The sequence below is a fragment of the Microcaecilia unicolor genome, chromosome 2 (genome assembly GCF_901765095.1).
Source record: "Microcaecilia unicolor chromosome 2, aMicUni1.1, whole genome shotgun sequence".
Taxonomy (NCBI): domain Eukaryota; kingdom Metazoa; phylum Chordata; class Amphibia; order Gymnophiona; family Siphonopidae; genus Microcaecilia; species Microcaecilia unicolor.
In genome coordinates this window covers 148550572-148577977 of record NC_044032.1, presented here as the reverse complement: position 1 = coordinate 148577977, position 27406 = coordinate 148550572, and the positions used below count along the sequence as shown (strand labels likewise).

The 27406-nt window shown below is 42.6% G+C and overlaps 1 protein-coding gene and 1 long non-coding RNA gene across 4 annotated transcripts in view; one reads left to right on the top strand and one right to left on the bottom strand.

Moving 5' to 3' along the window:
• Positions 1-14310: 14310 nt before the first annotated feature.
• On the bottom strand, positions 14311-21875 carry LOC115463151. Its single transcript, XR_003941009.1, has 2 exons — positions 21773-21875; positions 14311-15002 (listed from the first exon to the last, which is right to left on the bottom strand). It is a non-coding gene; the product is annotated as an uncharacterized LOC115463151 (long non-coding RNA).
• Positions 21876-21930: 55 nt separating this feature from the next.
• FAM172A (family with sequence similarity 172 member A) overlaps positions 21931-27406 on the top strand; it is a 636319-nt gene continuing 630843 nt past the window's right edge. For 2 of the 3 annotated variants that reach the window (XM_030193389.1, XM_030193387.1), the window contains exons 1-2: positions 21932-22041; positions 26690-26813. In XM_030193389.1, coding sequence (XP_030049249.1) covers positions 26708-26813 — 106 coding nt within the window. In that variant the 5' untranslated portion in view covers positions 21932-22041; positions 26690-26707. Of the gene's footprint in view, positions 22042-26689; positions 26814-27406 lie in introns of all 3 variants that reach the window. The other variant, XM_030193388.1, reaches the window with a different exon arrangement.

Here is a 27406-nt window from a genome sequence, read left to right as displayed (position 1 = left end):
CAAATTCCTTTTTTAATTTCCTACCGCACGCGGCTTTCTGGCATTAATCGGCAGTTGGCACGCCCATGAGCCCTTACCACGTATGAGCCCTTTCCGCTAGATCAATGGTTGGTGTTAAGGGCTCAGGCCGTAAATAGGTGCACTATGGTTTCAATTTTACCTTAGGCTCTTTTCCCGGCCCATTGAAAAAAAACCCTTTTCCCAGATGCAGTAAAAACTGGCCTGGTGTGCACCAAAGACGCGTGCCCATACTACCGCAGGCCACTTTTTGCCGCACCTTAGTAAAAGGACCCCTAAGTGCTGAATATTGCAACTTAACCGGCCGAGTGATGAATCCGTCCATGGAATGCCTGAGGCACGCTGGCTGCTGAAATGTTAAGAATTACATTGATAACTCTGGGAAGCCAGCCCAGATCCAAGAGGAAGTATTGCTTTACCAAGAGACTGTAGCGCATGCAGTGGTCCTGCAGGAGCAGGCCACAGAGGACATTCTTTGGTTCCAAGCCTAGTTTTACATTGGATTTCTCCTTCCCCTGTGAACTCAACAGGACCCCCTTTCCCAACACCTTTAATAAATATTAATTTCACTCACTCTAATCTGCTGCATGGTGTCACTTTAACTGTGCCCCGAGCCCAGCTTGCTCACTGTATTGCATATTGTGGCCATGGTGGGATTTGGAGTTTATTCTGCCAGAGGAAGCCAGGACTCTTGACCTCTAGGGCTTTGGGCCTGTTAGCTACCATGCTAGAATATAAGGCAAAAGAGATTAGCTCTGCTCTAGTTAGGGTGGGGAAGTATAGCTAGTGCCGGACAAGCAAGTTTTATTTTTGTTTACTTGTGCACTACATTGTTCTGGGTGCTAATGCTACAGCAAAAGCATGGAAAAGCTAAGGCCTTAGTAGAGGGCCAACAGCAGCTGCAACAAGTAGTAGAGAGGCAATAATAGCACCAGCAAGCCTCTCAGAGATCTCTAGAAGCCCAGCAGAGCGCCTTGAGCCAAGTGACGCAAGCTCTGCAGACTTCCAGGTTACATATTTCAGTCCCAGTTTTACTAAAGATGATACCAGAGAACCACCCAGACTATTTCTTGACCAATTTTAAAAGAACCACCCACCTTGCTGGTTGGCCAGAAGCGTCATGGACAGCTTATCTAGGGAATTTACTGACCAGTAGCAGCCAAACTGCATTTCACGATGCCAATTCTAGTGGAACAGCCACCTAAACGGAAGTAAAGCCACCATTTTAGAGAGGGCAGGATGCACTCATGAGGCAATGTTTCCAGAAGGGGTCTCTGCAAGTTAAAGAAAATCCACAGAGCTTCTTCTACCAACTCAAGGAAATGGCCTGGAGATAGCTGCATCTGGAAGGCAAGATGGGTCCAGAAACTGCGAGTTATTCTCCTAGAGCAGATCCTCAAAGGATTACCACTGCCTATGAAACAGTGGGTGATGCGGAACCCTAAATTGACTCCAGAGAGTTCTCTAGAGGTGGCAGAAGCCTTCTATTCAGCACAACCAGAGTCGGGACTCTACAAAGAGAGAAAGCAGGCTGGGAGTCCTGGGAGGAAAAAAGAAAAGGTTGAGCTGGTTAACCCGCAGATCAGAAAACAACCTCCAGCCTGGGGTCTCCAAGGAAGGGGCCAGAGCGATGGAAGCCCTCATCCCCATGAATGCAAAATGGCCCCTTAGCCTAGTTGAGGGATCCTTACTCTCCCACTTGTTTCAGGTGTGGAGGAAAAGGTCATATAGCCCAGGACTGCCAGGATCTAGCTGAAGATGCCATGGATGTGAATAGAGTAACCACCAATTGTTGCAACATTGTGGAGGACTTCCATCCTGAGAGCCAGAACTGTGTGTTACAAGTTGAGTTGGAAGGACACTCATATCAGGCACTAGTGGACTCTGGCAGTGTCAAGACCTTTGTCCAGAGAGAGATACTCACCAGACTGCAACTGAATTATGAGTGAAATGTGATCTTGGCATGCGTACATGGTGACCAAAGGCAGTATCCTACAGCTCAATTATCCTTTAAAATACTAATGGGGCAAGGTCAGCTGGAAGTTGCTGCCTTGCCTTGGTTACCTTACTCAGTAGTCCTGGGCTGAGATTTTCCAAATTTTGGTGCTATCTTTGTCCAGCAGGCTGCTGACCCAAAGAAGAAGGAGGAGTCTTTTCTTGAAATCTTCCCACTGGAAGACCCTGACTTATATACCAAAAACCCGAAAATGCCTAAACCCTGCCATCAGCAGTGATTAGAGAAACTGCATTGCTCTCTGAATTTAGGAGCTGCAGTAAATGAAGAACCGGAGCCAGGGGAAGACAGCAGTCCAGACATCTCAGACCCTTTAGACAGTCTACTTGAATGGAGTAGTGAAGGAACTACATGGAATTTTAAAAGGGCACAATTAGAGAATGAGTCCCTTAGAGCAGAATGGGCTAGTGTTGTTATAGTGGATGGGAACAAGAACAGTGAGAAGTGAACCAGGCTTTAGAGGGACAAATCAAAGAGACTTCAAATTCTTAATAACATAAGTTTTATTGATAGAAGACTCGACACAGCACTGTGTTTCAGCCATAAGCCTGCCTCAAGAGTCTAGAGTCTGGAGAGTGAAACCATCCAATGGTAAATGTGCCCATTGGTATTGGAAACAAGCGGTCTTAAAAAAGACCCTTTTGGGAAAACACAGCAAAGGATAATCATGTTCTCATGGTAAGTGGCAAATTGCCTGGACAAGCTGGGTACATCACCAACAGTTGGCAGGCTGCATTTGCACTTACCGCACATTAAGTAAAAGCAAAACTTAATGCACTTTAGTAAAAGACCACTTAAGTTAATAGAAACACAAATCCATCATAATTAACATAAAATAGCAAACTCTTAGCTCACATGATAGGGAGAATAAATCACAAAACCAACAAAGTGGAGGAGACAAAAAATGTAGAACGTAGGACTTTTACGACTTCTCACGACCATGTTTTGGCGACAGGGCTTGCATCAGGAGTCTAAAAACATCAATAAATAAAATCAATAAATAATGCAATTATATCAAATATAAATAATCAAACATCAATAAAAATACATACATTAATACATAAAATGGATGAATACATCAAACATAAGTCCATAGAAACAACAAAAATTTGATAAAAGCATATTCTATTTCATTTAGCACTAACATGAAGAGCAAAGCATTGGTAGAACTTGCAACACACTGCAGTATCAGAAGTAATTTATCTGGCTGGAACAGTTTATCAAAAGTACGTGGTTCTACCTTCTAGAATTTCTGAGTTGTTCAGTAGTGACTTGAGACAAATATATTTCAGAAGTTTATATATTTTGTAAGGATTCTTATGCTATGTAACAGCATTTTTAGTGGAAACATATGTGGACATGATTGACAACTAAGAATTTACGTACAGCACACTTTCCCATCAAGTCAGTAGCTGGTGGTCTCTTGCATGCAATGCTTTATGGGCCTCTTTTATCAAGCCGCACTAGCAGTTCCCACACAGCAATGCCGACAGAGCCCATTCAAAGTGAGTGGTTTTGTCGGCGTTACTGCAACGGGAGCCACGCTAGTGGCTTGATAAAAGAGGCCCTATATGCAGCATCTATAGTGGTGCTGGGCATCAATTTTAATAGTGATAGCAAATTATTATTTTTTTATGTTTTATTTTGAATAAAATAAACAAATCTGAGGCAGTTTCCTGTCTGGATGTGGTCAAATAATTACAGTTTTGGTCCGAGGGACTTTAGGGTTTGGGTTTACAGCAGGAAAGCTACAGGTTGGGGACTGGTAGTTATGTCACTCAGAAAGTACAATCCAGCAAGGTCTCAGAACAGCTTTTTGCTTTTATACATTAAAAGATAAAGCTATATTTTTGTTGTTGTGTGCGTTACTTGTTAGAATTTGAATGTTCAAGTTCTGGATATGGGACACATTTAAAATACATCCCCACTGCATGCAAACTTGTCTTATTCATATTCATTGCGGACTGGCTGGCTGGGAGTTTCCCAGGACAGTTTTGGGAATTCCTGATTTAAAGCAATAGTTATTCTGTCTGTGCAACCCTGTTTGTCAGCATACATTAATAAGTTCCTGGCTTTCAGAATACAACCTGCTGAAAACCTGGCCAAATGGGGCTTTCCGGGGTATTTGGGAGTCCCTGCCTCAAATCAATCATTTAAAAAAAGGGACATGATTGAAATGATGAAGGAAGAGAAATAAATAACTTCCAAAAATATGACAGGAAAGAAATAGTAAAAAAAAAAAAGTTCTCGTTACTAGTTAACCACAGTATAGTTAGTCATCTTACTCTGGTTCTTCCATTTCTTCTCCCTCGTTTTAAGAACCCTGTCTCCTCTTTCTTAGAACCCTGTCTCCTCTTTCTTATGTCTACAGTTCTTCATGAGCTTGTAGCCACATCACTTGCACTTTTACCAGTCATCAGTCTTTTTAAAGGTTTGTGCCTGATCTTCTACACATTTCTCTACTTAAAGGTTTGAACGCTTAATTTCTGCACACCTCACTCCATGCACATCCTTTCTCTACATGCACTGCTGCTTCTTACACTACTGTTTACACATCCCTTCTCTGTGTTTCTTATCCACCATTCCCCCCTTTTTTGTCTTACATATGCATATTACATTTTTACTTACTCTAGGCTTGACTTGGTTTGCTTGCTCTTCAGCTGCATCTACAAGCGATCACCATTCACAGGTTAGCATCACATGATGTCTACTCTTAATAATATACTGCACTCCACTCGTTCTTGGATAGCAAAAAAATATATATGTTTTGAGCTGTTTCCAGTTAGTTCTGTAACAACTGGATGTTCATCTTCATGTTGTGCCATTTTTTATTAATATATTATTCTGTTTTACAATATCATTTGTCCATATTATTATGAATTTGTTTTTATTTCATTCAAATTTGATGTATTTATCATCGGATCTCCATCTTGATATAGATTCTTATGTTGTACAATTTTAAATCCACATTTTATCCGGTTTCACAAAATAGTCTGTATTCATGTTTATGCATTTTATTTTGTTTTACACAATTTTATGTATTTATTATTATGTTTTATTTTAATCTGTAGACTCCTGAGGCAAGTGTTGCTCGCTGAAACACAGTGCTGTCGAGTCTTATCTACCATTAAAGCATTATTTTTCCATCTCTCATCTCCTTGGTCTCACTTGGAAGTGTCCTGTTGATCACGCTACTCCCTTGTCTCTGCATCAATATTTTAAAAATTAAAAAAAGAATCTTAAATTGGATCCTTGGAAGCCTGCCGGGCACAAGCAGAGGGAGCTAAGAAAGCAAGGTCTTCAACCAGGACTGCGACTAGTTTTGCGGTCTACAGCATAGACAAGGTGTTGTTGAGCCCTGTGCACGGCTCTGTGGAAATTCAGAAACACATCAGGTGAGCAGGATGGCGGGCTCAGTTCAGGCCAGATGCCGGGATTCCTGCCAGAGGGACCCTGCTCATCCCTTCCTCTCCAGGTGTGGGAGAGTTGGAAGCTGTATCTCTGTTAGCTCAAACCATCTTAGTTTTAGTTCTGGGCGGTTTTGTTTTGTTCCATTATGGCTGACAAACGTCCAAGGCTTAGAAATGCCCAAATCCTGCCCTTAATACTCTCCGACAGGGCCACTTAAGATTTGGATGCACAGCATAGAAAAATGTCTAAAAAATAGGTTTGAAAATACCTATTTGGATGTTTTTGTGACAAAAGTATCCAAATGCTGCTTTATGCCACTCTTTAGACATTTTTCTCTTTCAAAAATGAGCCCCATAGCTTTCCACATTTTGTCCTTTTTTCAAAGTCCTATGCAAGTATTTCAGGTTTAACTTATCTGAGAGCTTTGCTGACCCATTCCTATCTATTCTACATTACAGCCCTGATCAGTGCTTTTTTTCAGTTTGCCTTGGAAGAGGTTTAGCCTGGATTTGAATAGGGCCAGAGACAGAGCATAATGTACCAATTCATGAAGTCTGTTATAGGAATACAGTGCAGAAAGATAGTAGGAACAGAGTATGGAGTTGGTGGAGGAGAAGGGTACAGATAAGAGTGATTTGCCTGATGAACTAAGCTCCCACCAAAGAGATGTACAAAGAAAAAACAAAGAGAAGATATTGAGGGGTTGCAGAACAAATGCACTTGTAAGAAAGAAGGAGTTTGAACTGTATACAGAAACAGATAGGGAGCCAATGAAGGGAGGGGTGGAGAGGAGTTATATGAGTGTAATGATACTGGAAGAAGATTGAAGGGGAGAGAGATGATTTAGCAGGAGACCTGTAAGAAGCAATCTGCAGTAATCTAAGTGGGAGGTGATGAGATTGTGGATAAGGGTTTTGGTATGTATTTATTTACTTAAAAAATTATATTCTGCTCATTTCACAGTTCATGGCAGATTATTATTATTTTTTTTAAATTTTTATTTATGCTTTAATAATATTACACAAGCAATAAACTTGTTACATGCAATTCAGGAATCAAAAGAGATCAGATATGTAAACCAGTATATACTCTCACACAGAGATTAATCAACAAAATAAAATATTTCACTTTTGTCCCTTCCTTAGATCACAACCATAGAGGGGAGTGGAAGATAGCTCAGGGTGATCATACTAAGAAAAAAAAAAGGCTTTATGCCCACCAGGGGCTTATCTGAAAGTCAGCGGTAGCGGGGGCCGAAGCCAGAGTGAGGGGGCACATTATAGCCCCCCCCCAGCCTCCGCCGCCGCCATTTCCAACCCCCCCCGCCGCCGTGGGTACCTTTGCTGGTGGGGGACCCCAACCCCCACCAGCCGAGGTCCGCTTCCTCCTGCCGCTGCAAGGTTTTTTAAGTTCTTCATCGGGATTCGTCCTCCATCACTCTGTGCTGCTGTTCAAAGAAGCTGCTAGCTGAATGCAGTTTCGGACTGAGTCTGACGTCGCTGCTGCACGTTGTACGTGCAGGACGTCAGACTCATGTACAACGTGCAGCAGCGACGTCAGACTCAGTCCGAAACTGCATTCAGCTAGCAGCTTCTTTGAACAACAGCACAGAGTGACGGAGGACGAATCCCGATGAACTTAAAAAACCTCGCAGTGGCAGGAGGAAGCGGACCTCGGCTGGTGGGGGTTGGGGTCCCCCGCCAGCAAAGGTACCCACGGCGGCAGTAGAGGGGTCCAGGGTGAAATCTGCGGGGGCCCAGGCCCCTGTGGTCCCACGCAGATACGCCCCTGATGCCCACCCACCTATAATTTCTTAAGCCTTACTGATGTTATACCTCTGACACCCTTTTCAGGTCTATGAAAGTTCTTAGTTGATCTGGAGGCATATTTTCAAAGCACTTAGCCTTCCAAAGTTCCATAGAAACCTATGGAACTTTGGAAGGCTAACAGGCTCATTTTCAAAGCACTTAGCCTCCCAAAGTTCCATAGAAACCTATGGAACTTAGCCTCCCAAAGTGCTTTGAAAATATGCCTCCTGGTATAAAGAAAACATACTTAACTCCCAGATATCTCACTAAACATTTACATGGGTATGCTAGCAAAAAAGTTGCTCCTATGGCCCTCGTCTCTTCTCTCATTTCTAAAAATGTTTTTCTTTTTTCTTGTGTAACTTTAGTAACATCAGGAAAGATCCATAGTTTTTGACCACAAAAGTATAACTTAAGTATAGCATTGAAATCTTGCTCAAATACAAATGAAATCAGAAGCGTAGCCCTATTTGTTACTTCAGATAATGAGTCCTCTAAAATCAATGAGATATCTTTCAGTGCCTCAGACTTCTCTTCTTGCTGAATTTGTTCTAATTCTTCAGGAATCCCCTCCTGACTCTTTTTTACAGGAAGAAAAGTTCATGGCAGATTAAAGTAAAATATATAGCATAAAACAAAAGATGAGAGCTTGATCCAAACATCACAACCAAGATTTTAAAAAATTATTCTGCACTAAAGTAATAAACTATCATAAATAGGCTTTTTGAAACAAATCCCCCTGTCTACTAAGCCACACTAGCGGCTTTGGTGCACTAATGCTGACACAGTCCATTCACTTTGACTTAGTAAACAGGGAGGAAAATGTCTTAAAGTTGTTTCCTAATGGGTCCTTTTACTAAGCTACAGTAAACAGTGGCTTTAGCGCACTGTTACACAGGTTTTCCCACAGGTTAAGAACCTTTTTACCGCAGCTGGAAAAAGGCCGATTTCCTATTTTTTTCTATTAATAACCATGCGCTATGTTGCTCTTAGCACAAGGCTATTAAAAAGAATTACTGTGGGAGCACTTACTAACACCTATTTTGGAGGTGGTAAGGGCTCATGAAGTAATCCTGCGCTAACCAGTCAGTGAACAGTAATGCAGGCATGCTGATTGGTGCCGAACGCCTACACTCCACTTCCAGACACGCCCCCTCCTACAACATTAACATTTTTTTAGCGCATAGGTAGTGTGCAAAGATTTGGAACTTACTGTATGACACCTGAGCACAACCCATAGTAAGTCATTTTAAGCTGCAGTAAGTGCACGCTAGTGCTTATGGCAGCCTAGTAAAAGGACCCCTAAATAACATAAGTGAATCAATTTTGTAAAAGTCCAAAGGTAGTGAATTCCATAATTTTGAACCAATAACTTGAAAAGTGGATGACTAGAGGCCAAGGAGACTAAGAGGGGCATAATCGAAAGGGACGCCCAAGTTTTGTTGAGGATGTTCTCGCAAAACGTCCCCATGGACGTTCATCTTTCGTTTCGATAATACGGTCGGGGACGCCCAAATCTTGAAATTTTGGTCGTCCTTTGAGATGGTCATCCCTAGACTTGGTCGTTTCTAATTTTCCGCGATAATGGAAACCAAGGACACCCATCTCAGAAACAACCAAATGCAAGACCTTTGGTCAAGTGAGGAGCCAGCATTTGTAGTGCACTGGTCCCCCTGACATGCCAGGACACCAACCTGGCACCCTAGGGGGCACTGAAGTGGATTTCATAAAATGCTCCCAGGAACACTGCTCCCTTACCTTGTCTGCTGAGCCCCCCAAACCCCCCATAAAACCCACTACCCACAACTGTACACCACTACCACAGCCCTTACGGGTGAAGGGGGGCACCTAGATGTGGGTTTCTGGTGGGTTTTGGAGGGCTCGCTGTTTCCTCCACAAACGTAACAGGTAGGGAGGGGGATGGGCCTGGGTCCACCTAACAGAAGTGCACTGCACCCACTAAAACTGCTCCAGGGACCTGCATACTGCTGTGATGGAGCTGAGTATGACATCTGAGGCTGGCAAAAAATAATTTAAAGATGTTTTTGAGGATGGGAGGGGGTTAGTGACCACTGGGGGAGTAAGGGGAGGTCACCCCTGATTCTCTCCAGTGGTCATCTGGTCATTTCAGGCACCTTTCTGTGCCTTGGTCATAAGAAAAACAGGACCAGGTAAAGTCGTCCAAGTGCTCGTCAGGGACACCCTTTTTTTTTCCCATTATGGGTTGAGGACGTCCATGTGTTAGGCACGCCCAAGTCCCGCCTTCGCTACGCCTCTGATACGCCCCCCTTGAACTCTGGCCATCCCTGCGACGGAAAGCAGTTGGGGATGTCCAAAATTGGCTTTCGATTATACCAATTTGGATGACCCTGTGAGAAGGATGCCCATCTTCCAATTTGTGTCGAAAGATGGGCATCCTTCTCTTTCGAAAATGAGCCTGTAACTGTACAAAAACTGGGAACTTCAAGTAAATGTTTATCCATTGACCAGAGACTTCATGCTGGTTTATAGAACTTGAGAATAGCAGAAAAAAGAGGGGGGGGGGGCTCGTTTATAGCCTTAAAAACTAAAGTCAGTACTGTCAACTGTATTCTTATTGCAATAGGAAACCAGTGGAGGGTCAAATTTAGAAGTATGAGAAATTAGACATGTGACAGGGTTTTGAGCAATCTGCAGGTATTTCTAGGCATATGATGGAAGACCAATAAACAATGTATTCCAGTAGTCTTAGGGGATCTTTTACTAAAGCTTAGCTTGAGATATCTGCAGCAGGGCCCATTTTATTCCTATGTGCCCTGCTGCAGATAACTCGAGCTAAGCTTTAGTAAAAGACCAACTTAGTGTGGAAAAACAAATTTGTGCAAAATGAAATCATCATGGTTTAGAGCTGGCCTAATAAGGAGGGCAGGAAATGTTTGTTTGTGTGTGTGTGTGTGTGAGAGAGAGAGAGACTGTAAGTGTGTGTGGGGGGCACCAGTTTACTTCTAACACTAGCCTGCAGCACATTAAGAGCCAGACTTATTTACCTCTCTATTCCCTTAAACATGGAATGGGAAAACAGCTTTACTAAATCAGGTCCAAAAGCAGCTATGGTAAACCTTGGGGGGGATCTCTCTCCCCTTTCCCTACCCCACTCTTCAACTCTGGTGGGTACAGTTGGACTGGAAGGGAAGGTCGCAGTTTCTAGCTTTTAAATTCAAAGAAAAAAAAATTGTCCAGCAGGCCTATGTTCTGAGTATGGATAGTATGGTAGGCACAGACAACACTTTCACACAAACACATGGGTACCTATTTCTCCCACCCACATCTTGAAGAATACTATTATTCAGTGGTGTGCTGGAGCTGGCTTGCACCAGCTCTGCAGAGCCGGTTGTTCATTTTTGAACAATTTTGCAAGCCGGTTGTTGTGCTCTCGGCTGGGACGTGAAGGGGTTTTTTCCCTCCACTATTTGCAGCGGAAGGCTGGAGGCATGCATGCCCAAACACAGGCAAATGGTAAAAAACGGATACATCTGACTCCAACCTCAGCTTGGCTGCCCCGCCACTGTCCTCCTGAGAATTCAGGTGCCAGAGAGGACAGAGGAGAGCCCTGCTGGCTGCTGGGCTGATCGTTGCCCTTCCCGCCCCATGCATTGAAGATTTTCAAAATCCGCTGATTCCGCTCCCTCCCTCAACCTCTCTCCCCTCCCCCGCCGCTCCCCCCCACAACCTTTACCCCACCGCTGCTGGCGCCACCACCATCCTCCGAACCGTTCCGTTATCGTACCTGCAGCAGGCAGTAGTTAAAGACAGGATGCCGGCGTCGGGGTCCTTCTGCTGCCACGTCCCACCTACACTGATTCAACTTGCTGTTTCCGCGTAGGCAGGACGCGGCAGGCAAAGGACACCATCGGGACCAAGGAGGGTTTGAAGTGATGAGACGCTGAGGTTAATCTCTGTTTCCACTCCCCCAAAGCAAGCAAACCTATGAGCCGCTGCATCCACATTGTCGTTCTTTATTGTTTGTCAAAAGCTGTTTCAGTTGGATATGAGTAGTGCCTTAAAAGGTAGAGGTCTATAGTTTTTGGGGTTTTTTTTAACTTATTGGACAACTTTTTAACTTATTTGAAAGCTTCCCATAAGATAATAACAATTGAATATCACTAAAACATCTTTAAAAATTATTATAGCTGGAAGACACAGCAATTTTAAACTCTGTATTTTGTGTACATTTTTTACACTAAAAAAAATAATAATTAAATACACTATACAATACAGATGGCCAAATTTCAGTGAGGATATCCTGTTTCCTGATGGGTTCATCTTAACTGTTGTTGTAATCTACCTTGGGAAGCCTGGTGTTATAAAGATGATGGAATATATATTGAAATTAAATGGCGGTAGAATTAAACTCTCCTTTCATTGGGGCACATGGAATCAGATCTTAATTTGTTTTGTAGAAGTTTATCTTTTAGATACACAAATGGATTATTCTGTTTTGAACATGTTTCAGGGGCAAGTGGTTTTATTAGTCAAAATAAAAATAAATATTTTGTTTCATGCAGATTTCTTTTGTTTAAACATAAATGGGCCATAAGCCCCTAATGCAGCCCATATTGGTTTTCTTATATTTTTTTTTCTTGTGATAACTTACACTGTGCGAAAACAGAAAACTTATCTCTGTCTGGTCGGTAATAGAAGGAGCTCATTGTGAACACTATCCACCCTAAAAGGTTGTTTTGTGGCTGTACATGAAGAATGTGCAGTGCTGCGTACACCTTGTAGCGCTATAGAAATGCTAAATAGTAGTAGTGATATTGAATAAATAAGCGTATGTGTAGCATGCCTGCACGAGTAGGGGGGGAGAGAAATGTGTTGTGTCCCCGCCACCCCCCACCCAAATTGCAGGGCTGGCTATGCCCAGAGAGAGAGCCTGTTGGTAAAATTTTACCAGCTAACTCTCTCCCTGGGAATAGCCAGCTCTGCAATTGGGGGGGGGGGGGGGGGGGCGTGCAGAGGTAGACAGAGGGCACAGAAGTGGACAGGAGTTGGTGCAGAGGTGGACGGGGGGGGGGGGGGGGGGGGGGGGGGCGCAGAGGTGGACTGGAGAGAGAGCCTGTTGTTAAAAATTTACCAGCACACCACTGCTATTATTTATTATTTGCTGCATTTGTATCCCACATTTTCCCACCTTTTTGCAGGCTCAAAGTGGTTTACAATGTTCCTTCATGGCATTTGCCATTCCAGAGTGAAAAGGTACAATTGATATTGTGTAACTGATATTACACAACAGGTCTGCAAATAAAAATAGACAGCAAAACCTACAGGGATGATGTGGTTGCCATTTTAGTCCATTTAAAGGCAATAAATAGAAATAAAACAACAGAAAGGAAAACAAGTGCATACCTTTTTAATGGATTAACTTAATACATTTTTTTATAAGGTTTTGAAAGTATAATTAACCCTGTTATCTGACCTGATAACAATGCCATGCCCCAGCCCTTCTAAAAGAATAGCCTGAGCACCATGCAAAAACATCAATAACTTGCCTGGTTCCCACCACCCACCTCAGAGCTACTGTTTACTTCCTCCCCCTTCAGCTTTGAAGGCTTGCATTCTTTGTCCACTAGGGCCACAGCCCCATCAATATTTTGTCCAACACATCATCAAAACTTAAAGAGCTGGGGCACGGCGGAAATCTCATTTGTTTGGCTCCTGTCTTCTGCACACTAGAACAGCAAAGTAGGATCCTTGCAGCCTGTGGAGCACACTCTGCTGAGGCTCTAGGGTAATAGTTTTGAGACCCTTGGCATAGAGGGTGAGTCTTGCATCTCTTCTCTCCCTCTCGCTTCACTCCCCCTCATGACCTGGCATTACCTCCCCTCTCCCTTCTCTACTCACCACCTGCCCCCAGTCTGGCATTTTTCATTCTTTCTCACTGCCCCTTCAAATTTGTGTTTAGCACTAGAAGTATCTGGCAGTGGCAACGCTTTATTTATGGTGCCTGGATCTGGTCCTGGTGCCTTCCCTTTACTGCAACTTCCTGTTTCCAGAGGGAAGGCTCCAAGGCTGGTCAGAGTGGGTGTATGTGAAGCATTGCTGCTGCCAGTGAGCTCTACCACTAAAGCCTTTTTGAAGGTAGGATGGGAATGGAGGGAGAGATGCTGCATCACAGGTGAGAGGGGAAATGCAAGATATTCCAGGGTTCTCAAATTACTGCCCTACAGCCTCAGCGGGATTTCGAAAGCAAATCATGCAGCTCATTCCAAATTTATAGCCCCATTGCACTGCTAGAAAATCTCTGTCATTGGTCTTCAATCTCATTCATTAGGGTGGTGAATCTGATTCTTTGGGATGGACCACCCTTGCTGTCTCTGTATACAGCTGCTGTTCTCGTCTTAAGCAACAGCTTTCTTTAAAGATGAAGTACATGATATGTACCTCATTTATCTACTTTTTTTTGTCTATTCTTATCTCTTGCAGTGGGTGTGCTAAAACAGAAGCTCCTCTGAGATGCACCCTCAGCACCCGCATACTTCCCTCCCTTCATGGACCTGAGCACACTGCTCCTACAGTACACCCAGATCCAAATGGCTATGGTAGACAGAGGTTGCAAATACAGATCCACAATGCTAAAACCCATAACACTCTAGCTAGAGCCAAGCACGGACCATATTTTTATTCAGATTTGAAGGTAGAACAGCAAAGTTGTCTATGGCAGGAGTGGAACCTGCCAACCACAGGTTCAGAGACATGACATTAGATAGCTGCCATGTTCCTTCAGGTAAGATAACACCCCTCCCCCCCAACCCCAAAAAAAAACAAAAAAAACTAGCTTTGTAGAGACATTTTTCATCCAAGGAAAAGGGCTGAAGATGAGCCTTAACCTATACAAAAAGATGCTGGCACTGAAACAGATGCTGTTTGTAGTGACAACTTTATAATAGGAGAAGCAATTGAAATTAAGAGGGTTTGTGGAAAATGGTGTGCAAAGGAGGTGGTACATACATAAGGCCCTTTAAAGTTCTTAAACCTTTGAACTGTAGTGAAGTATGAGACCAAAGGATACAGGTCAACAAGTAAAAAGAAAACTACTGTTCATACACCTTTAGTAGACATCTACATAAACAGGTCTCATTCATGACTTTGAATAAGGAATAATAAATTCTGAATAACAACAAAAAAAAGAACCAAGTCAGAAATGTATGAACTTATAATACCATGTGCTCTCAGGCCATTCCAGCTAGCTACAAGCAGGTCATATAGATTACACCAGCTAAAGAAAACTGAGGCTAATTACAGAAGATTCCTACAAGCTAGTAAAGATCCAAGGTGAGCAGCTACAGCTGGAGAGCCAGCATGTTCTTGATCAGTCTCCATGTTCTTGATCAGTCTTCTCACTAAGTTAGTGACAGATGTAGCATGCAAATCTGGAACTTGGTAGGAGATTTTGTACAAACTGAACATCCTTTAAACTTGTATCAAAACCATTGTTCAATTCCATCCAAATCTACAGTCAAATTCTGTGTTCCAAGGGCATGTTTATTAACAGTAAGCGGGCTCTGGGAGCTTCAGATGTAGGTTCTGTTTAAAATTTTTGTCTCTTTCCCAGCATATTTGCCGCTTTTGCACATTGGCCAAGTTCACCACATTGAGCTTAGTGGTCCATGTTTCCCATGGGATGCATTCATGTGAGAAAGGCCACGGCAATTTCTGTTTGGTAAAATTGTAAGATATTTGTCCTAATCACTTTCAGCAATCCACAGGTCATCCTAGAAAAGAAGACAAAATGCATATTAAATTCAGATAGCAAAACTACAGTAGAAATGTAGGCTATACACATTGCTGAAGTTCTAATTAACTAAACAAATGACTATTAAATGTCAAATTTGGCTTCCTTCTAAATGTCTGTTTTATGAACTTAAGCTGGCCATTATACCTTGTCTACATAAAAGCTGAAAAGGTGCATTTTAATTGTATTTTGATAAATGTTGACGACGACATGTTGTTGTTGCTTGAAAAGGACTTAATTTAAATGAAGTGCTTCCATGGCCGTTTCCCATTTCTATTAGTTTACATTTTGTTTTGTGTTTACCATATATACTGACGTATAAGTTGAGAAATGTTGACTTCAAAATCCCATCAATAAACCAGGGCTATCTATGGGTCATTCCTATCAGTGCCATTGCACTCTTGCTATTGTTTGCTTCATGGACGTACAGTAGACAGAAGCTGGCTGTGCTGAAATAACTTTACAGAACAGAGGCAGTGCTATATATGACCCTGGTGCAGGAAGAACTCTTAATTCAGGAATAGCATGAAGTGTTCAAATTTAAAGAGAAGAGGTTTGGAGGAAGTGAGACTGGAGAGTGACAAAAATAAATAGTAGCGACTGTTTAAAAATCTGTCAATGTTCTGGCTGGTTGAAAGTTTGTGCTGAGCATGCCTACAGGAGAGTTTGCTTGACAATTATCAGGTGAACTGGAGATAGCTACAGTTAAAAGCCATTTTTTTTTTTTTTGGCTGCTAGTTCAAGCAGTAGGTTCAAAGAGAAAGTGTAGCTAAGACATTGGTGTCGAAAGAGTAGATGAGTGTAATTTTGATTACTTTTATTTTTTTTGTAAACGAAAAAACAGGAGTGGGTGTGTGTGTGCTGAGCAATACTGATTCCTGAATAAAACATTCTTCTTGGGTAGGGTAAGTGATTTTTCTAGAACATTTTGCTTTAGTGAACTTGCCAAAGTTAAGTGATAGAGTGGTGAATAAAACTGAACTGAAGACTTATCAGTATGGGATAAATATATTATTCTCACACACTGAAATCTGATGAACTAGCTGTTTCCTTCTAGCTTTAAGTCTGTTCTGACTGCTGTTGAAATTGTGAAGCTGTGGGCTATTGGGGGAGGGGGGAGAGAATGTGAAGAAGAAAGAAAGAAATGTGGGACCCAGCCTGACTTATAAACGGGTCACAGTCTTTTTTGCCATTTTTATAACACACTTCCTGAGCATGTTTGCAGATGAAGTGTTGTAATGGATCCCACATCCTGTCTGCACAGATGGGAAACTCTAATTTACCTTGAAATCTCACCTAGCCTTTCTTAAAGTGCTGTCAAATCCATCCAATTTAAATCCATCACTTTCACATAAGCAAAGTCACAATCCATGTATTGGGTTCCCACTGTTCCAATGGAACAGGTCCTTTCCTTCTTGTGGCAGAATTTCCTTTGATTCAGTAGAGGAAGATGGTGTGAAGCAAAGTAAGCATTGTTTCCTCAATCTGGCATAGAGAATGACACAGGGACAAAGTTTGTCCCTGTCCCGTGGGTTCTGTCTCTGTCCCCGCCCCGTACCCATGGGCTATGTCCTCATCTACAGAAGCCTCGAACAATTATGATTTTATATTTAACTCTTTATATTAAAGTATAAAAACGAACAATGTGCTGTGCAACTTTTGTGTATAAATTACAAATAGAAAACAATAATAACAGCGAGCAGCTATAATAATCTTCCTCACCACCACCCTTTACCCTTCCAACCCCAACAACAGCTAATTTTTCTACTACTTCAAGGAATCCTAATCCACCCTGTTAAAATGTCCAGGAGTACAAAATACAACCCGTTCTGTATGCCCTAGAGGGCAGAAATATGCCCTATGAAGCACTGTTATGATTTTTTAATCTGTGAATGAATAAGAAGTCATCAACAATCTAAGGATTAAGTCTAGCTCTCCTGTCTTCCACAGTGCTTCCTGCAATAGAAGATGTCTTCTTGGAAGATGTGCTGGTAGCAGGATGTACAGGATCCCCCATGTAGATTTTGCTAGTTGTGGCCAGCATGTTTGCTTGTTTTTCCCAAAAAAAAAAAAAAAAAAAAAAATCAAAATATCTTTGCATCACTCAAACATAAATAACAGTCCGGTTCATTAACAGGCTTCAAAGTGGGCTCTGTTCCTGTCCACATCACCGCAGTTATTGTGGGTCCCCGTCCTCATGCCAATCTCTTATCTGGCACCCTTCCACTGACACCTCTAGTACTTCTCACTAACAGTCCATCTGGATATTGCATACTGTAGAAAACAACTTTTACTCTGGGAACTTTCCATACTGACAAACCTGTTCTGAAAATTAGACAGAATCAGAAACTCAAAAAGTATTAAAACTGAATTCTGCTGCTTTTTGAGTGAGGATGAAAAACTGGCACCTAGAAAGGCAACCGCGAAGTCTGAAAAGGTCTTATACAATAACATTCTTGGGAAATTCCTACACTGGTCCAACAAAAAGGTATTTTGCTGTTGCAAAGAACTCAGTCAGCAAAGAACACAATAAGGCAAACCAGTCAAGAAAGAGTTAAAGCATGACTGTCATTGCAAAATGAGAAAAAAATATATAGGGTTTAGTAAACCAAACCCTTAGAACAAACTAAGAGCTTCTTTTACCAAACCGCGCTAGCGATTCACTTCTATGGTTACTGAAATTGACCCCTGAAGCTGCAAGTAAGCCCATGCTCTGGGGGCTGGTTGAGCACAGAAACTCATGTTCTAGGCTTGAAGCTGCAGAAAGAAAAGCAGACCCACGTGGTAAAATAAATCAAAATGTATTCAAAGCAGATACATAAAATCAGCATATAACTTTCCTCTAACCGCCCAACATGGCCATGTTTTGCCCTCTCAAGAACTGTGTTTGGGGCTCAACATGAAACCAGCAGGAACAGTCCAATGCTTTCCTTGTCTGGTTAATGCAGTGTAGCATAAAGAATAAGGCTTACAAGCAGTGAGGTGTCTTTCCTAAGCAGCTGCAGCCTGACACAGGCTGCTCACAAATGCAAGTTACTGCTGTTTTGGATCTTGCAGACTGTTTGTGTGTGTGCTTTTTGGGACCTTCTGGGCATGAAGCTTGCAGATTCTCTTTGGGAGGAATACCATGCCTCTGCTCGTATTGAAGACCATCCTCAGGTACTCCATGACCTGGTTCACCTAGCTCACAGCATAACTCACCACCCATCCGAGATGTTCCACCCAATAACCAAAGTTGTTGCCTCCTTGGACTCCTGTTCCAAACTTGCTTGGATGACTAAACTGTCCAAATTGGGGTGGACCTGAACCTACTGTCTGCAAAGAAAAGCCACCGTCACCACCACCATGGCTTTGGAGAAGGTCTGAAGCGCCATGGTCGGCCCAAAGAGAATTGCTCTGAATTGAAAGTGGCTGCCCACACAGAACTGGAGGAAGTGCTTGTGTGATTCCAGAATGGGATTATGCAAGCAAGTCTCTGTGAGGTCCAAGGAAATGAGAAATTTGCCTGGTTTCACCACTGAGATGGCAGACTACAGGGTTTCTATGTGAAAACGAGGGAACCGTAGGCCACGTTGATGCCCTTGAGGTCTAGAATGGGGCAGAAGCTCCCCAAAGTAAATGGAGTACCAGCCTAACTCCACCCCACCCTTCTCCAGGAGGGGAACTCACTCCACAGCTCCTGGGTCCACTAAGCATGAAAATGTGGCCTGGACTGCCTCCCTGTTTGTGAGGGATTCGCAAGGGGAAAAAGTCTTGCAAACTCCAAGGCATAACCCTGACTTATACCTCTAGAACCCACTGGTATGAGTTGATAAGAAACACTGTCACCACTGAGAGGCCAGACTAAACATCTTTGGGAACTTTTGGTGGGCGCAGACCCAGAGTCCTTGGGCCTTCTTGTACCCCAATAGGACCGCCCCTTAATGCCCTTGGAATATACTGAGCTGCACCTTGGGGGTGCTATCTGCCATCCATTTACAGAGCCACAGTCACTTCTGAGCCACTACCACTAATGTGGCTAACTAGATGAACTCCCTCTCCTCACAAAGGCTCCTCAGGGACCCTTGCTGGTTAGTCCAGCAATAGGTCACCAACCCAAGCTGGTGTGGAGAACTGAAAACACCAGGCTGGATAAAACCATGTCTCTCTCACACCTTAGCACCAATTATGCTGTAATAGATTAACATTGTGCATTTTGATTTGCATTTGCACCGATTTTCTAAAACTGACGGAGCCGATATCCCTCTGTGGACTGAGGATTCTCAACCAGTGTTCACTCTCACAAGTAATCAGAATTAACATTACAGTGTCTATTTGATCCCTGTTGCAGGCACTGCTAGTGCTGAAACACAGGTATCGGGTCCAGGAGCATAGCTACGGGGGCCACGGGGCTTGGGCCCCCACAAATTATGTCCGGGCCCCTGGTCTGGGACCCCCACCAGCCGAAGCCTTCTTCAGCACCATCTCCAGCGCAGCCGCGTTCCTGCCCTGCTATTCTTGCTCCTCCTGTCCTGTGCACGCTGACGCTCCTTTACGTGAAACTGAGGAGCGTCAGTGTGCACAGGACAGGAGGAGCAAGAAGAGCAGGGCAGGAATGTGGCTGTGCTGGAGATGGCGCCGAAGAAGGCTTCAGCTGGCGAGTGTTGGGGACCCCCACCAGCAAAGGTATTTGCAAGGTGAGGGGGGTGCGAGGCGTGAGGTGGTGGGGGGAGGTGAGGCAAAGTGTGGCGGTGGGAGGGTGGGGGGTGGCATTCAAAATGTGCCCCCAACCTTGGGCTCTGGCCTCCTCCCACCGTAAGGTCTGGCTACGCCCTTGGTCGGGTCATCTTGCAGTATCAGAGTCTGAGATAGTGCTTACTCCTATTTTGAAAAACCCAAACTGTCCAATTATAGACCTGTGATGTCAGTTCCTCTGTTGATTAAAGTGATGGAAGGTTGGGTCATGGAACAACTGGTTAATTATTTGGAGAAATTTCAAATATTACACCAGTTACAGTCTGGCTTTCGGAAGGGTTTCAGCACAGAAACCGTCCTTATGTCACTACTTACTACAGCCCAGAAGATGTTAAGTTTAAGACAGACTTCCCTTATTGTGTGGTTTGATTTAAGCAGTATTTTTGATTTGGTGGGTCATACTTTTTTGCTACGTCTATTGGACTTTTTTGGTATCTCGGGTCCTATTTTGTAATGGATCAGTAGTTTTATAGATAGATCATATATAGTGAAAATGCATGGGGAAATGGCAGAGCCCTAATGAGCTACTTGTGGGGTCCATCAGGGCTCCCCATTTCCCCCTACACTGTTTAATATCTTGATGCAACCATTAGCAAAAAGTCTAGAAAACTCAAAGATCCAGTCCTTTCACTACTGGCAACAAAGGACATGAATCTACTCTTTGCGGTTGTTTAGATTTAGTCGACTAATGGGTTTCTGCAAATAAATTGAAGTTTAATAAAGAGAAAACAAAGTTTTTATGGGTAGGACCACCGTTACCTCTGAGTGATATGATGTTAAAAGTTAATAATTTTCAAATAAAACCGGATGCCTCTTCCAGAATTCTGGGAGTTGAGGTGGATAGTCAGTTATCTTTAGGAACTCAGGTTCATAAGGTGGTAAGAGATTCTTTTCTGTTATTAAACAAATTAAGTATTATTCAGAAATTTTTGATGTCTGTTTTTAGATTGTTGGTTCAGGTTTTGATACTTTTAAAACTGGACTATTGTAACTCCATTTATATTGGTTGCACAAGTCTAAATTACGAGTAGAATGCAGCAGCAAGAGTTATTTTTGCAGCAAATTATGATCATACTCCTTTGTTATTCCATTTGCATTGGTTACCATTGGAGGAAAGATTTCAATTTAAGTATCAGCTTTAACCTATCAAGCATTGTATGGATCGATTCTTGCTTATTTAGGTGGATAATATATACAGGTTCTTATTTTTTAACGGGGGGGGGGGGGGGGGGGGGGGGGGCAATGGAGGGGGCTTGCCCAGCATTACAGGGAGCTGCAGTGGGAACTGAACTTAATTCCACTGGTTCCCAAGCCACTGCCCTAACCATTAGGCTACTCCTCCACTCCAGCTCCTACAGTAATCCCTAGCAGCACACAAATGCACCTTCCTTGAATCAGGAGATAGATTAGGTGAGTGACAGCAACTATGTGCATGTACTCTCAGGGTGCAAGCCTATTCTATAAAATAAAATACAAAGACATACAACAGCTCTATACAAATGCAGACCTCAGGAACACCTATAGAAAGGTCTCTTAATGCACATACACTTACAGATGCACATACATCCACATATTTTTTATTAAAAAAATGTCTACACCCAGAAAACGATTTATGAAATTATATACAAAGCAATTAAAATGGAATTGTATTTTTCAAAATCGCATCAACAATTAAATAAAACTACAGGGCATAGAAAGGTCTTGCATTTACAAATTTTAAAGTAGCTAAGTGTCGAATCACATAGTGCATGTGCAAGTCCACGCACACCTAGGTAAACTTGTGTGCAATCGCAGAAGTATAGGAGATACTTCGTAAGCTGGTGAAGCCCTTTACTGGACAGACAAGATCTCCTCCAAACAACCCCAACACAGGAACGAAACGAGATCGAAGTCATCCGATTCCGATATATCAAGAACGGCAACCAGAGGAAACAGCCACTGAACCTCCGACCCTCTTTCCCGGTTTAGTATTTCTCCTTCTCTCTCTTACCCCCACCTCTGTCCCCGCTGACTTACCTTCGAACACATGTTTGACATCACCGGCAGCAACAACAACAACTCACGCACACAATCCCCAAACTTTCCTTCTCCAATGTCCCGACTCCCGCCCCCTCTGACGCCACTTCGTGCCTTCTGCATCGTCCTGCCCTGCAGGGAACCGGAAGTGAATCAGATGAGGGCGGGACACCAAAGACGGAAGCAGTAGCACAGGTTTCTGGGTCGGTTGTGTGGGCAAGCTGAATAAATTGTCGTTACGACTTGTGCTTTGAAAGACAAGTTTGAAGGTAGGATACGGCGGCGGAGGAGAATTTGATAGTGAGGGAAAGATGCTGCACCGTGGATGGGGAGATATGCTGATTGGGGGAGAGCGTAAGAGAGAAGGCGTGATGTCTTTATCGTGGAGGAAGGGGGCTCCCTGATCCTATCGTAAAGGAAGGGGGCGGGGTGGGTCCCCGGTAATACAATATACGTGGAAGCGAGGGTCTCTTTCTCTGTAGTTAAATATGTTAGAAACAAGTAGTATCTTAGAGGTTAATCGATTTTTTTTGAAGCATGAACTTTAGAGGATCACAGTTTACTTGGTCAGATATATGTAGTGTAGTTCAATAGATGGGTAAATATACATAAAGAGATGTTTTGGTTACATTAGGTGTTAACGTGACTACGCCTTTGAAAGTTTTTTTTTTAAATCATGGAAGCAGGGCTTTTTTAGAGGGGGTACAGAGTACTGGCACCTTTTCCATTGACTGTTAAAATTGACCCATGGACCCCAAGTTTTCATGAAAGAGCTCAGACTACACACCAATTCTGCCTTGCCATAGATTCTGTGACTGGTTGCAGGGGGCATGGCTATTGTGGGATGAGTCCCTCATTGATCACCCCCCACCCCTGAAGGGTGGCCTAGCATTTGAGTACCTGCACCTTTTTTGCTAGAAGAAACGCACTGCATGGAAGGCACTGTTGATAAGTATGTTTAAAAAAAAACACCTAAAGGAGAGGCAGGGCAGGATTAAGGCTAGGTAAAGTAAGTATCTGTCTAGGTACCAAACTTTGAGTTGCTTTCAGTGCTGTGTAAATTGAATGGTGCCCTGCAGCGTTATCTCTTCTCCCCACCCCTGGGCATTCCATACAGTTGGCAGGAGCCATCTAATAGTGCTGCTACTTTTGCAGTCACAACCATGAGTTTCCCGGTTTATGTAGTTTTACACTGATGGGTCCCAAGGTGCTTGTTTTCTTAGGGCCCACAAGAGTTTATTTATTTGTTAAATTTGTATCCCACATTTTCCCACCTATTTGCAGGCTCAATGTGGCTTACATAGTACCGTAAAGGCGTTCGCCCATTCCGGCATGAACAAATACAGAATGATATTGTGGTAGAATAAGGTTCATGTGTAACAGACACATTAGGGAATCTTGGAGAGGAAGAGTTATTTTATGTCCATTACGAGCTTTGGTTTAGTTGTGTTGCAGGGTTCAGGCATTTAAGTTGGGTCGGTAGGGTATGCCTTTTTGAACAGGTTAGTTTTTAGTGATTTCCGGAAGTTTAGGTGGTCTTACGTTGTTTTCATGGCTTTGGTTAGTGTGTTCCATAGTTGTGTGCTTATGTATGAAAAGCTGGATTCATAAGTTGATTATTAATCATTATTTCTAGAGTGCTATATAAATCCAGTGGGTGGTGGCACTGTTCTACTTTAAAAGAACTTCCACTGTAAGTGATTAAGGGGCAATTCTAGAAAGTGTGCTAAAAGTTAGCTGCCAATTCTCTGAAGGCATCTGGGCACCCAGATTCTGTTACAGAATACCAGTGTAAGTCAGCATTCACATAATAACTTTTACGCCATTTGTTGATAGCGGGTGTAAATGTGGCACCTTAGCACAGTGGTCTTCACTAATTTTTAAGTCGGGCCCATTTTGGATCCAAATGAGTTCAAGGAGAGCTGGCAAATCATGCGAGGTTACAACACTGCTGACCAGTAAGTGCCAGTGACATCCATCCCGCCTTCAAACTTTTCATTACAGGTGTCCTCAAGGAGGTGGGCATTTCCAGATGCATTCTCTTCCTCTGTTGAGAAATGCCTTGTCCTTCAAGCATGTGGCTCTCTCCCCCCCCCCCCCCCCCACTTCCTCCTTTTCAATTGCAAGCTGGGTAGAGAGGCTCAAAGAAGCATTAAAAGGAGACTAGTTCTTTAACGTGGCTGTTTGCACATCTCTTCCTTTGGCCCCTTGTACAGGGAGTATGTCCTCCCCACAGACCCTCTTACAGGTTTGGTCACAGCAAGGTAACTGTAATAATTTTGTTTCCAGAAAATGCCTTGTATGTTTTATTTTAAAACGTACCTTATATCTTTTTAATTTATGATCACTTTGGTATATTAATTCAGATGGTAAGTGCTGAACTTCAGTTTCTCATCCCCTCATCACTTTTACCTTTTTTCAGATTCCATTTCTTCATTTCAGGTATTGGAGGCCAAAGTAGATGTCAGTAACTCTTGGGGGAGTGATCCATTAACTTTGTGCTGGCTGTGCCAAAGAATGCTAGAGGTGTAGTTTGAGTTGGCCTTGAAACATCTTAAAAGTAAAATATGTGAAGCAGCACATAAAAGGGCCTGCATGAACCAGAGGGCTAGTTGTGATGCAATTTGATTACTGGCTGTAAGTGAATAATAATTATGCAATCTTTTTGTAAAGTGAATTTGATAGATGCAGTACATAAGAACACACCAAATCTTACTCAAGAGTAAGTGTAGAAATGATCCCAGAAAGTGAATACCCTGAGCAAAAGTGAATGGGGAAATGGCATTTTCAGTTTTTCTAGCCCATAAATGCTGAAACTCTTGCTTTGTTTTTCGCTGTTGCCCATAGTGGCATTCCCACCCCTCAGTCATGACAACTGTTCAGAACAAGGGTTCTCAGTCCTGTCCATGGGACATACCCAGCTAATTGAGTTTATAGGATATCTACAATGAATATGCATGAGAGAGGTTTGCATGTACTGCCTTTATTGTTGTATGTCTTTCTCAATATTCATTTTAGATATCCTAAAAACCTGACTGGGTTGAGAACCACTGGTTTAGAATAGTGGCATAGCCATCATTTAATTTTTTGGAAGAGCCTGAGGTTCATGGGTGGGCATAGGTACAAAGCCCAGCAGTGATCATTTAAGTAGCAAACCTCGCACATGCCTAGGTCTGTCAGTCACAGCTCCAGTAGCAATCAGTGATAGATAGACCTCACTGTTCCAATTCTTAAGAGTCTTGAGCAATACCAGCATTCAGGGAAAGCGCTTTAAAGCACTGTTGTCATGTAGTGTGTGTTTTATGAGGTCGCCTGTTAAGAGGCATAATGTGATTACCTTTGGCCCTTTCTATAGGCTAGTCTGTTGGCTGTCTTGGTCCCAGCTCTTTAGAAAAAAGCTAACATCACCCCCATCTTTAAAAAAACAAACAAAAAAAACCCCAATCCCCTGGTCCTTCTTGCCCCTTCAACTACTGTCCTATTTCTTATCTTGTCCAGATTAACCTAAAATATTGTTTATCAATTGCTTGATTATGTCAAAAAAGCTTTAATACTACATCCACGACAGTCCGGTTTCCGTCCAAGACATAGCACAGAAACAGTTGTCACTGCTCTCCTGAATGATTTGCACAGTACTCTGGACAAAGGTCCTATTATACTTACGATATCTCTCGATTTCTTTGCAGCCTTTGATCTTGTTGATCACTCTCCTTTTAAGCTGTTTAGCCAATATTGGTATTTCTGGCTCCAAGACTGCTTTGTCTTTCTTATCTCACCGCACTTTCACAGTCTGCTGTGATTCAGTTAAAACATCCTTCTACCCCCTCACTTGTGGTATTCCTCAGGATTCTGTGTTATCTCTTCTACACTTCAATATTTTCATCAGCCTACTAGGGATTCAAATAGATCCAATTGTATACAGTGGGGAGGGGAGATTTATAATTGTTAATGGGAAGTTGAGTTCTTTGCAATATTTGTACTCATTCAGTCTGACCCATGATATATATTTTTTTTACATTTTTGATGCAGAGTTTAGATGCTTTTGACACAAGAAACGTAGTGTTAGGAGGTGACTAGGATTGTGTTCCAGATCACAGCTAGGGTAAATCTGCCCAGTTGCTGGAAGTAGGGGGAGGGGTGGAGCAGGAGTTTTGTCAGTATAAGACTCTTTTGACTATTTTTTTTTATTTGTTACATTTGTATCCCACCTTTTCCCACTTATTAGTAGGCTCAAAGTGGCTTACGTTGTTCTGGAGAGGTGGTTACAGACTCCGGTGTGAACAAATACAGTATAGGGGCACTATTACAGTGACAAATACAGTAAAGAAGTATCAGTAAATAGGTTGGGGTGATTCAGACAAAATGTTAGGGTGTAATCATGCGTCTGGTTTGAAAACTGTCAGTTTCCTGATTAAAATGCCATATTTCATTATTCAGTATTTGTCAGATACTGTGGGGTATGCCTTTTTGAACAGGTGAGTGAAAGATTTGACCTGTTGGATGCCCAGAGAGAGGGTTCTCCATCCACAAGAACAGGCTCACATACACATTTGCAAACACAAGATACCTGGACAGAATATGTGTGTATGTATGTATATGTGTGTGTGTATGGTCTAGAGTTGCCACCTGACACTAAACAGGCTGAGCCAGGAGGATCAAAACTACAATTCTCTACATACAGTCTTGGCTTTGCTCTACTGCATCAGCCAGTTTTGGTTGCCCTGGGTGAGATGGCAGGCTTGTATTTGTCCTATATCCAGCTATTCAAAGTAGCAAGGAGTCAAATGTAGTGCTACACTTGGCTGCTGAGCTAAGCAAATTTTGAGAGAGATAAGACAAACTGTTTCATGCAATGTATGTAAAAAAAAAGGTACATAACGTTATAAGGTTCTGATTTCTGTCTTTGGTTGATTTTAGGTCAATCTGCAAAAGTTGATGCCCATTTCTTCCTTCACTTTTATTTTGTTGGTGCTTAGGGTGAACATGGCACAACTCCAGCCAGGAGGTCCAGATGAAAAGGAAAAGACCACTGCTCTGAAAGGTATGTCACCCTTGTTTTAGTCTCGTTATGAATGTGGAACATTAATGTGCTGTATATGTCACGTCTGTTGAACAAGACCCTTAAATTAGTGGTGATCAAATCAGCCCTTAGGACATCACTTAGCCTGTTAGGTTTTCAGGATCAGGATATCTATAACGAATATGCAAGATTATCTGTATATCTAAAATTAAATAGTAATGTAACAGTTTTGTGTAGTTTTGTATTCTATGTCAAATGTTGAATTGAAACTCACTTAGGAGTTGTGATAGGCAAGCAACTTCTATGGGTAATCATAAAAACTCTTATTAAAATTTGTGTACACTGGACTGATTGGTTAAATATTTATCAGCCAAGACCTTTGGATGTGGCATAATTGAGTATATCTGAGATTGAAGATATAGCTATATATTTTTAAAAATCTTTTGTCAGACCAATCCACACCTGCCAGCAGATGACCAAGCAAACTCCCCAACTTCAAAATGTGTATAGCTATGTAATCTATCTAATCATTAATATGTCTGTGTGTGTGTGCATATAAAATATGTAGACTGGTGTAGCCCAGAAGCCCTTAGTATTTCCTCTGTCTGTAGCAG